The sequence below is a fragment of the Hyaena hyaena genome, unplaced genomic scaffold, assembly GCF_003009895.1.
Source record: "Hyaena hyaena isolate Hyena2069 unplaced genomic scaffold, ASM300989v1 scaffold_78, whole genome shotgun sequence".
NCBI lineage: Eukaryota > Metazoa > Chordata > Mammalia > Carnivora > Hyaenidae > Hyaena > Hyaena hyaena.
In genome coordinates this window covers 1991943-2003997 of record NW_024080710.1, presented here as the reverse complement: position 1 = coordinate 2003997, position 12055 = coordinate 1991943, and the positions used below count along the sequence as shown (strand labels likewise).

At 48.9% G+C, this 12055-nt stretch overlaps 1 protein-coding gene across 2 annotated transcripts in view; it reads right to left on the bottom strand.

The window, feature by feature from the left end:
- ARHGAP22 (Rho GTPase activating protein 22) overlaps positions 1-12055 on the bottom strand; it is a 169327-nt gene that overhangs the window by 104506 nt on the left and 52766 nt on the right. For both annotated transcript variants that reach the window (XM_039233763.1, XM_039233764.1), the window contains exon 2: positions 11643-11842. In XM_039233763.1, coding sequence (XP_039089694.1) covers positions 11643-11842 — 200 coding nt within the window. The remainder of the gene's footprint in view (positions 1-11642; positions 11843-12055) is intronic.

The following is a 12055-nucleotide window of genomic DNA, read 5'->3' as shown; positions in this document are numbered from 1 at the left end:
TAGAAGACTTCAAAGAGTAATTCTTTGTAAAAGAAGCATTTGAGGTTGTCCCTAAGGACATTTTCTTTAAGTAGGATTCACACCCAGCATGAAGCCCAATGTGGAGCTCGATGCAGAGCCCAACATGGGGCCTGAACTCACGTCCCTGAGATCAACACCTGAGCTGAGATCAAGACTCGAACGTTTAAGCAACTGAGCCACCCAGGTGTCCCCCAAGGAGAGTTTAAACATGAAAACATTTATTGTTTAGTTTTTCTTCACTGCACTAACGGTAATGTTACCATCAGTTCCCAGTTAGCTCATGGTGACTTCTAACGCCCTTTGGAGGACACCTGCTCGCTAGCTCTTCAGGAATCCTGAGGCAGTGAGTGGGGCTTTTGCTGTGCTTCAGCACCTTTCCATCACACTCACGTGTTCCTTCTCAGTGCAGCTAGATTAGCTAGAATTCACTGTGGCAAGATCTATGGTAGCAGCTAGGGAAGTATTTAGTCGCTTGCTCTTCTGTGGACAGAAAATTGCAGTGGAAAGGAGGAAGGAGGAAGAGAAGTCAGGCTCCCCAGAAATTCTAAGGAAGTCAGGGGCAAGTTCACTAGTAAGCCAAATGGGACCAGTTGGAGACACCAGCTGCAAAGGGCCCCTGGCATTAAGGTCTGTGTCTTATCAGCTCTCTTGCCACCAACTGTGTCTCCATGAAGACCCTTGCCAGGTGCCACGGTTGGAGCTCTTTACCGAATGGCCGCCTAAGACCAAGGGTGGTGTCAACAGCAGGAACTCTGGGAAATTGCCCTGGTCTGACCAGACCCCCAGGGCTTGCCTGTTTCTTCAGCCTTGTGTTTCACTCATCCTGAATGGAACTTCTGCAAACCGCCATGGTTTGGCTGACTCTAGTTATTGTGCCTCTATTCCTCTTTTCCATGTAGAGTCTCTACTGACCTTTTGGCTTTGGGAGTTGAAAGGGTACTCAGAGATCCTCTGTGGCCAACTTCCCATTCAATGACCAACTGTCTTTGAAGCCAAGTGGCAGTCCGGCCGTGACTTGCATAGCACCAGGGACCAGAGCTCAGCCCTGACCAGTAGACCACTCCACTGAACAGAGGGTTCTTCACATACAGGGGGACATGGTGGCCTTTGTGTAACCCCACTTGTACTGGTTACAGCTTCTGGAGGTTACAGAATAGATCTAGTCTTGTTCACATGAGCTTCAGTGCCTGAACTGGTGCCCTTCCCAGGATCTGTCTTCTCTAGATGATTTATTCAGTCTGTCCTTCATATGGCCAGGAGTTCAGACCTCCGTGCCATCCTGGGTGCCCTGCTGCACTGCAAGTGTGGTGCCTCAAGGGGCTATCATGTGACAGTTGCGACCTGGTGTGATCAAGGCAGAGCTTAATGGGTCTTCCCATCCATTGTTCTGATTTTTCTGCATCTCAATAACAACCCACAGTCCCCAGTTCTTCTGGCAGCCATATCTCACTGTGAGTCTCTACCGAGCTTTTAAGCTAATTAAAACTCTTACCTCTGCCTCATTCAACCTGTTTTTAGTCGAGGCCTTTCTATTCTGTGAAATCAACTGATTTTTTTTTGAACCAAAAGGAAGGCTTTGTATCTTAACAATTTCCCATGAAACCAGCCTGTCAAAGTCATTTTGAATCTCCATGCTGTTTTCCACCTTTGCTGCCCCTCCCACCTCTGCAGATTCACTAAATGCATCTTTGGTTTTGTAATGTAATCAAAAGCACACAACAGCATATAACTAAGGGAGTGGATCGTGGGGTCACATTGTTTAGTTTGGGATCTTGGTGCTAAGACTGACTAGCTTTATGTGATCTCAGGCAAATCACTTAATCTCTCTGTGCTTCAGTTTTCTTCTCTGGAAAGTGGGGATAATGACCATCCCTAAATTATTTCAGTCATTTATTACTGTATAGGAAACAAACCCCCAAATCTTAGTGGCTTAAAAACTGATTTCTTTTCATTATTTCTCAAGATTCTGTGGGCCAGAATGCAGGCGGGACTGCCCTGGCAGTTTTGTTCACCTCCCACCCCCCAGAGTCACTCCCTCAGCTGCCCTCGGCTGGGGTTGAGATGGGCTAGAAGGTACATGAAGGCCTCACTCTCCTATCTGGGCCATGTGGGTCCTCTCCTCCACATGTTGCTTCATCATTCTGTGGCCCACTCAGGCATCCTCACAGCATGGCAGTGACTTCCCAGAGCAAAAGCAGAAACTGCCCAGAGTCTCACAGGACGAACCTGGAAAGTGCCCAGCATCACTGCTATCTCATCAGGAACAGAGGAGAGGACATCGATTCCAATTCCTATCGCGAGGAGCAGTGTGCACTCAGGGAGGGCGGGAATGGGTGGTGGCCATCCTCGGAGACCATCAAAGCACATTCCTCGTCCAGTTGCTATAAACATTACAGCAAGTTAATACGTGCAAAGCACTTAGAACCATGCCTGGTTCATAATACATTAAGTGTTCGCCTTCAGTCAGATTCAAAGCCAGGAAGTAAGGCAGAGCCAAGATCAGGGTCATGGTGTGCGCCACTGGTCTCCCCTTGCTTCACTGAGCTGGGTGACTTGCTAAGCTTTCACTGGCTCCAGTTCCACCCAGGGGAGAAGACCATCGCTGGGATGTTACCTACATGTTGAATCTCACTGTCATGGCAGCCCTATATGGTCTGTGGTAACTCTCGTCTCACACCTGGTGTGAGAGGAATGGGGGCTCAGAGCAGGGAAAGCCCTTTTTTGGTTCCTAGGTAGTAAGCCTGGAAGCCAAACTCCAAAAGTCAGTCCTTCTCTATCATGTGGGATTCTGGAAAACAGCTTGCTGAGGTCCAGAAAGCAGGTTTCCATGGCAGTCCTGACACCCACTGGCCTGGACTCTTCACTGAAAAAGACAATGTGGGTCACGTGCAAGGTTGCTCTCAGGGAAACCTGCGGGTACGAGCAGTCCTCACTTTCTGGACCTGTCACCTGCTTTTCAAATTTCATTTTATCGTTTATTTATTTTTTATGTTTTATGTTTATTTATATTTGAGAGAGAGAGAGAGAAAGCAGGGGAGGGACAGAGAGGGAGGGAGGCACAGAACCTGAAGCCGGCTCCAGGCTCTGCACTGTCAGAACAGAGTCTACGTGGGGCTCAAACTCATGAACCGCGAGATCATGACCTGAGCCAAAGTCAGTCACTTAACCGACTGAGCCACCCAGGCATCCCTCACATTTCCTTTTAGAAGCCTTCTTAACGCTTCTTGGAGCTCTTCTATTTTAGATCCCATTTGAAGGATTGAAGGAATCTGGTCTCTGAGAGTTGGGGCAGCACGGACAACACCACCACCCATTCTCATTGTCTGTCCTCAGTGCAGCCAGGGCCCCAGAACACCGCACCAAAGCTCGGAGCAAGGGGGGCTTCAAAGACATCCCCCCATCGGCAGCTCATAGGTGGTATAAATGGCATTTGAACCCAGGTTCTCTGATGCCAAATATGGAAAATTATAGTACATAAGTTTCCACTCCATCGTTCTGATCACCGTGTTCTCCGTGCATACAGCAGAAATGACTTCTATCTGCCCTCGTAAGCTTGCTGCGAGCCTCAACGGGAATCATGAATGTTTATTCAACAAGTGTTACTGAGCTTCTGCTCTGTGTCGGGCGCTGTTCTGGACACCGGGGGCACAGTAAAAACAAAACAGACGAAACCCCAACCTCAATGAGCTTACATTCTAATAAGGGAACACAGTCCAATTAGCTCCTTGCCAGCCACCAGGCATTTTACAAAAACAATGAAATATTTTCCTACTGAGGATCCAACACAAGGCTGGGTCAGAATTCACTCATTCATTCAGTTTCTTTCTTGATTCATTCATTCATTCATTCTTTCATTCATCCATTCATTCAATTCTTCATGTAAGCGTCAAATATTACCGAGAATCAGTTATGTTCTCAGTGCTGTGCTAGGTGGTAGGAAAAGAGAAAGGATAAGTAAGGTAAACTGCGGCCCCGCCTGAAGGAAGTTTACAGTCTAGAATGGAGAACAGACATTAAACTCAGGAAGTGTTATAAAGAAGCAGCAGCAGGGTGCCTGGGTGGCTCAGTTGGTTAAGCATCCGACTTCGGCCTAGGTCATGATCTCCCGGTTAGTGGGTTTGAGCCCCATGTTGGGCTCTGTGCTAACCACTAGCTCAGAGCCTGGAGCCTGTCTTCAGATTCTGTACCTCTCTCTTTGCCCCTCCCCTGCTCCCACTGCCTCCCTCTCTCTCTCTCAAAAATAAATTAAAAAAAAAAAAAACACGAGAAAAGCAGCAGCAATATCAACAACCACAATCATCATCATCATCATCATCATCATCATCTTTATCATCATCATCATCGGCTAGTCTGAGAGACAGCTCACGATCTATGAAGGATGCTCTGTCAGTGTATGCTAAATCAACTCCGGCTGAGTCGGATTTACAAGGTCTAGATGTGAAGGAGTGTCTGATGCTCTCTGCCTTGCTGTGAGCAGGGGATGGGCTCTGACCAGCCTGACAGCATCTTGATTATGGCCCCAGACAGGGCTGAGATAAGGGCTGTGCTGGGTGGAGTCTGACACATGCCAATTTGAGAGGTTCCACGGGCAGACATTAAGCAGCACAGCAAAGAGCTGCCTCCTAGCGGTCCTATTGCACGTGTCAGACTTCAGGTGCTATGGCAGGGTACCCATCACACTGGCCTGATGCCAGCCCCCATTGCCTCATCCGAAAAATCCAGGCACCTCCCCAGGGGCAGGGATCCGAGGAACCAGCTCATAACAGCACTGTTTTTCCTTTGATGTATGCATTTGGTGAGTCAAGGTGGAGGCTAGGGCCGACTGGCCGCATGCTGGCACATTCCCCGTGACCTTCAAGCTCTAGGGTCAGATGGCCTTTCTTCCCCCTCCAGAGGTTTCCTTGTTCTTTAAGATTTCTGGCTTCTGACTGTCCAATGTTAATGTTTGCTCCTAGAAGTGCATCTGCTTTCCCATCCATCTTGTCTTTCCTCCTCCCAACTCCAAGCTTTTACTCGAAATTAAATCAAACTTTAAATCAATCTCCTCTCCTACGGCCGAGCTTCCCATCACTTCTCCCCTTGGAAAAAACAAAACCAAACCCAGCCTGTTCTCCAGACAATTTTTAAATCACTTCTGCTAATGCCTGCAGGTGCCTCAGCCAACCCGGGGCGTAGATTTGAGGCTCTGTCACCCCAGGCTGCAGCTGTCACCTGTCACGCCTTCTCCCCTTCAGCTCCCAAGGCTCCCCACCTCCTTGCTCCTGCACACCATGGTTTTCTAGACCACACCCAATGTCAGGACAAGAGCCGCATCTGAATGGTCATTCTGCCTCCAGCCTGGCCCCCTCCCAACCTCTGCCTGTCCTGTTGCTGGAAGACTTCCTTCTCAGAGCTCTGAGGGCCAAGTCTGAGCCCCCAAACCTTCAGAGCCCCCCAACACTGTTGACAGAATAAGGACGCAGGCTCCCGCACGTGGCAACCAAGCCCTTCCACATCCCGTTCTTCGTCTGTGTTCCTGCCAATGCGATGAGCCTCACACTTGGACTTCAGAGACTCTGAGCTTCTTCTTGGGCGTGAGATGCCAGACACCCCCACGCCCACCCAGGTGCTCTTTAAATGCATTTTCTGAGCACCTCCATTGTGCCAGGTCAGCTCTGCAGAGGGTGCCTGGGCTGGGTGGCTCTGTCTAGAAGCGGGAGCCCTCTGAACCCTCGGCTGATCCCCCTTCTGGTTCCCTGAAGAACTCCTAGGGCTGCGTCCCTGCCACACTCCTTTATTGGTTTTAGATTCTCTTTTCTTGTCTTAATTAAAAACATTGTAAAATACGGATATCAATGAATACAGTCTCACTGTAAGAAGTGAAAAGGATGCAGATAAATCCTGAGTGTTTTGGTCACCACCTCACTCTGCGTGCCCCCACCCTCCCTGCAGCCTGTATTCTGAAAACTCCCCAGCTAATTATTTCAGTTTGTTTCACCCACTTTTTTAGTTAAGGTTATATCTCAACACAGTTGGACGAATCAAATAGTCCCATAAGGCTTGGCATAAGGCAGCAATTCCACGTTGTCTGAATCTCAGTCACTGTTTCCAGCTCTTTCTGATGGGGCTTTTCTCTTTCATTTCTTATGTTCATTTCAAAATAGTATGCTTACATTGCTATGTCTTGAATTAAAATTCTAGGTATGATCTATGGAATTCCCAGCATGGGAGGCGGAGATTTGGCTTTATTCACCTCCCTGCCCCTAGATGGCTTCCTGCACCTCGACAGTGAGCTGGTCACTGCAGTTAGGGTTTATACTCTCCTCCTGGAGATCTAATTATGTAGAAGCATCTAAGGATTCCTGTCTCCCCTCTTTCTAGAACTCCTCCCATTCAGATGTTGGACTACCTCTCCTCTTTTCCTCTGGTTGTTCCTGTCTTCTTTCTGGGAGATTGTGTTATGTTTTTCCTCCAACTCTTTCTTTGGGGTTTCATTTCTGATATTTTATTTCTGGATTCTGGGAACTGGTTTGTTTTCGGACTGTCCATTTTAGCGATCTGTCTCTGAGGGTGTTCTGCATAGTTTCATATAAATGTTCCCCCCCAACTCTGCATGGTTTTTGTTCCTTCTTACTCCTTTTTCCCTTCTTTCCTTCCCTCTTCTCCACTTTCTTTCTTTCCTCCTTTCCACCTTTCTTTCTCTTCTTTCCCTCTTCCTTCCTTTCTTTCCTGTTTTCTACCTTCACTTCTTTCTTTCTTTCTTTCTTTCTTTCTTTCTTTCTTTCTTTCTTTCTTTCTTTCTTTCTCTCTCTCTCTCTCTCTCTCTCTTCCTTCCTTCCTTTCCTGTGTATGTGTCTGTCCTTCACATGAGATTCTTTCCTTAAATGGGTAGTGACCCAAACCTCTTCGCCCCCGCTAGGAATGGCTCTGTGAACAGTGGACCAGAAGCTGTATGAGGGGCCATGAGGAACTGTCTACATGACAGGCCAATGCAGAGAGATGGGCCAGGGCTGCTTCCCTGGGGAAGCTCTGCTGTCGGTATATTTTGTGTTTTTTTCCTGGCCTGTCAGATTCTTCAGCGAAAGTTCTTCATGTCCTTCCTGAGGGCTGTTCCTGACTGCTGGGGCCTGGGCGCCACATGTGGGATGGAGAGTGGGGCGGGGGGTGGGGGGCCTAAGTAACTGGAGCCCGTCAACCCCTGTCTCGTGCTCCAGCAGGGCCAGCACCTTCAGCCTGCAGTGCGCCGCTCCCGCCCCTCCCGGAGAACCAGCTCCACGGCGACGCCTCAGGATGGAAGGCAGTGAGGCTTCCCGTGAGGTTGTTCAGGACATCTGCGACCTAGTTGTTTTCTAAGCTGCCCTTCCACCCGTTCTCCTGTGTCTGGCTCCTCTCTTGCCCTCATTTCCAGAGACGTCTGGTCTTCCCAATCCCTGAATCTTTGGTGGGAAGTGAGGGGGCGCTGCTTTGCAAACCAGACAGACTTCTGTGCTGTCCTAGCGCTGGCTTGGACAGCAGCTCTCCAGGGTCTGCTGAATCAGCCGCGTCTCACCCGTCTGTTTTCTAGCATCCGGGATGCATGTGGCGGCTGTCTCCCCCGTCCCTTCCCCCAAGGTGTGTTCACACCTTCAAAAGCGCCCTTCAGTGCTCGTCACCGGAGTTGTGGGGTTTTTTAAATCTAGTCATCCTTAACTAGAAGTCTGATTTAACTTTGATCTCCTTATTACTTTAGGAGGTATTATGAAGTGTGTGTTTCATTCCCACATGTATAGAACTTCTCTCCCTCTTGCATGCACACCCTCACTCACTATTGTTTTGTTCTTAGAAGTCTTCTTTTGCCCCACAGTCAATGAACGTGTCCCTGTCATTTCACTTTTTGGAAAAAAAATGGAGAACAATGAGTATTGGTTTTCTTTGGTAATGTATCCTTCAAAGCTATGTCATAATGAGCATAAAAGTTCACAGCTGATCTATTTTCTCGGTGTGTTATTTATATTATTATGAAATATTTCCCTTTGTCCCCGTCACCTGGAATTCTATTATATTTGATTTTGATGTTGCTAAATCTGCTCTCTTTCTGCTTGCACTTGCTGGCTTATCTTGTCTCCACTGTTTTGTTTTTCATCCTTTCTGGCTTGTGCTCTTTTTCAAAGCCAGTCTTCCACTTTCTGTCATTTAACAGACCGACAAATCTGACCCTCGTCACGTTTGTTATGATGACTCTTGGTCCCTAATCCTTGCCATCCTATTTGCTTATGTTTTATTTTCTATTTACCTTTCCCTCTTGTTTTTTTTTTTCTTCCCCCCATTTTCTGCCCATTTGTTGAACTGATCATTTTCTCCATCGTATGTTTTGGAGGTTATACTTGCTGTTTTCTATCCTGTTCCTTTTCTCTTCAAAACCAAGAGACCCAGAAGTGAAGGGCTTGGATGCTAGTTCACTAGACTAAAAGTGGGCCTTCTGCCAGACCAGGCTGCCCAATAAAGAATGTGGTAGGAGGTTTCATGGCTCAAGAAACATTTCCAGCATCAGCTAAAACCACTAAGATGCAAAACCCTGGAATCTTCTATTAGCAACCACAACGTCTGTCTGCTGGAGAAACCATCAGGGGCACATCCTGGGAAAGCAGCAGGGACAGGGGCACACTTCCAGGTTCTGTCCTAAAGCACTTTTGCCTCGTCTTCCCACGTGAGCTCATACAGCCTCTTCTCCTCCATCTTGAATTTCCCCGTTTCTAGTTCGTCTGTTCCCCGCTGACCCTCCTGCTAGTGAGAAGGGGCACGATATGGGCCCTGAGAGAGAACCAGAATATGGGCCGAGAGTCATCCTCATCACGCATTATGTGCTCTGGGCAGCATCAGGGGTAGCCGGACATCCCTCCTCTCGACAATTACATCTGCTAGACAGATGACAGGCTGTCTGTCAGGAGGGTGCTTACTGCCTGGGCACTTCTGTCACTGTAAACAGTGAGCAGGGCACATTTTTCCAGGAACCAGATATTGGGAATTAGTCCATTACATGTAGTTCATGCAATTAAGTGGAAATGTGTGGGCTATTTTGCCAGCAGGCACGTAGGTTTGAGATCATGCAGTATAAGCTAAATGAGTCCAATTTAACCAACAGTCTCCTTGAGACTGGGGACTTGCATAACAGGCTACCATCAGACTTGCGGGGGAAGGGAATTATGGGAAGCGATAGTGTCCCACAAGGATTGGGAATGTCAGCCAGGTGCAGAGAGGCCAAAACAGGGGCCCTGGGCATGATGTGGGCATCTGTTGGGAGACAGTGTCTCCCAATGGCTCCCTGGCAATGAATGCCCTGGTTTAGTTTGGATTGGGCCCCAGGCTCCTCCAGGCTGGTGGCTGGGGATGTTGACACCACCATTTTATTAGTCGTTTCCACTAGACGCCACTGAAGTCTGGAAAAGATGACAGGTGAGGGAGGGGAGTGTCTGGTTCAGCAAATCTGGAAGACACAGCTTCCTCATGGAGCTGCAGCTGATGGGAGATGGAAGGAGTATGTGGGGAAGCCCGTGGCAGGGGTCCACACATGGCCTGGGTCCCTTGAGTGTGGTCCTTTAGTCCCCTGGACTCGCCTAGCATCAACATGTAGTTCTCCCTGGAGATGGTGCCAGGGGCTGGGCCAGGAGGGGAAGACAGGAGGGGCCACAAACAGGGCTCTAAGAGGCTAGGGACCCTGGAAACTTTCATAGTCTCAGAGTGACCTGACAAGTCATATGTAAGAGTCACTAATAGGTCAGCCAGGAAAGCCAAGACATCGTTATGAAGGGCCAAGGCTGGGCTGGAACACAAAAAGTAAAGGCCAGAAGGCAAATGGTGGTGGGCAAGCCAGGAGTGTGCTGCCCAGTGTGAGGAGTGGGCTCAGCGGTAGGGCTGGAGAGGTGGGGAGCAAGGCAAAGGCAGGGCTGAGAAAGCATGAGGGTACCCAGACTTAGGTAGCCCATGTGCTAGAATTTGCAATCAGATATGTGTATTGTGACAGTCTGATCCTTAGCACATTTCTGTGGCATAGGGAACAATGTCTCCATTTAGCAGTGATAAAACCAAAGGCAAAAACAAAGTAACTTGTCCCAAGTCATAAAGCTAGCATGCTAGACTTAATGCAGATCAAATTCAAACCTGCCTGACTCCAAAGTTTCTGCTTGTCCCACTCAGCCTCCCTGGGAGCTGTGTTCCTTCCTTATGAAACTGGGGAGTATAGACAAGATCAGGGTTTCCTAAGCTGTAGTTCAGATCCCCCTTTGTGATTTGTGTCCTCCCTACCTCTCCTCGGTGCTATCGTCTATGGAAAAGTTTTCCTTTAACAGTCTCACTCAGTAGTTATTTTTTTATTCTGGTAAAGTATGCATAACATGTAACAGCATTTTAACCATTTTTATTGATTGATTGATTGATTTTACATTGTTTTTAATTGTTTATTTTTGAGAGAGAGTACAGGGGAGGAGCAGAGAGAGAGACAGGGATACGGAATCCAAAGACACAGAATCCAAAGGGGTAGAGAGAGAGGGAGACACAGACACAGATCTGAGCTGTCAGCACAGAGCCCCATGCGGGGCTCAGACTCACATGTGAGATCATGACCTGAGCCAAAGTTGGACACTAAACTGACAGAGCTACCCAGGTGCCCCAAAGTTTTAACCATTTTTAAGTGTACAGTTCAGGAGGACTAAGTACATTCATACTGCTGTGCGACACTTTTCAATTTTAACTTAGATATATTGTAGAGGGGAAAACATGATATCATTGTCATGAATGGAACCCGGTACCACTTTTCACAAACAGAAGTTAACCATTAGGATGATACAGTGAAGACAGAACGTGTGCGCTATTGCCACTGCAGGCTCTGAGATGAGGCCAGCTCCTTCCTGCCCCCGTTCCTGTCCCCATTCTTTAAGGGAGGATCCCAAATGCTGAAGACGGCGAAACACATGTCTGTACCCAACTGACGCTTCCTCCTTGATAGACTCAGAAGAATTGAAAGAGAGGTGGGAAGGTCATCTCACAGTGATGTCCATGTGACCCTGTACTGTGCCCAGATCCCTCCTACCTTGCCCGTCACTGAGCACCCTCTCTGCACCCCCAAGGCCCCACCACTACACTGTGGGAACTGCTGAGATGTGCACAGGCTCCCACCCACCCGACCTCAGATCAAGTGGATCTTGTAGTACTGGTGGAGAGCAAGAGAGCTGCTGAGAGGCAGAGGCATTGGACACGGGGTTCCACAGTGAGCCAGATTTCAGTTTGGGGTTACATTTGTCTTGGGTACCCACGTCCCTGGAGAGCAGAAGTAACAGGAATGTCACCAAGACACTGAAAGGAACGCAGAGAAGACTTGATTCCTTAAGCTGTGTGGAGAGGCTCCCTACCCACAGTATGTGGAGACATTTGCACTGCTGAGGCTGCGGCCATAAAACAAGCGGTGATACCAGGAACACGGGGGCTGGGAGTAGCAATCACTTTGGAAATCCTGGTGAAGTGACACTGTGAGTGAAGTCAGTGGCTTGGGGCCTTGAGGAATGGAAGTCCTGACAGGAGGATCTCCGCCTTCTCCCCTCTCCTGGGCCTAGTTTACCCTCCCTTGGACCCCACCGTGGTGCCCAGGACACAAGACACATGCTTCTCACCTGCGGCTTGGTCTCATCTTTGTCCTTGTAGTAGAAAAGCTGATCCCCACGCAGCACGAACCAGCGCTGCTGCCAGTTCTTCATGATGCTCCTCTGCTTCTTCAGCCAGCCCTCCTTCAGTATGGGGCCCAGCCTGTGGGGGCAGGGTGGCCGCCCAGGGCTCCGGCTCTGCTCCCCCATCACCAGGCTTTTGGAGCGGGCTAGAAGCCAGGAAAACACACAATGAGTATGAAGGATACATGTCTGTTGTCAGTCCTTGCCCCATCCTGGCATCCCCACTGCCCTGGGTCTAGGGCATGGGAGCCTAGGCCACCAGGGCATGATCATGCTTGGCATATCCCCCCTGGGCACAGAGGGGCATGGACTGCAACACCTCAGCAGCAACAGCCTAAGGTTATCCACGTGGGATAGGT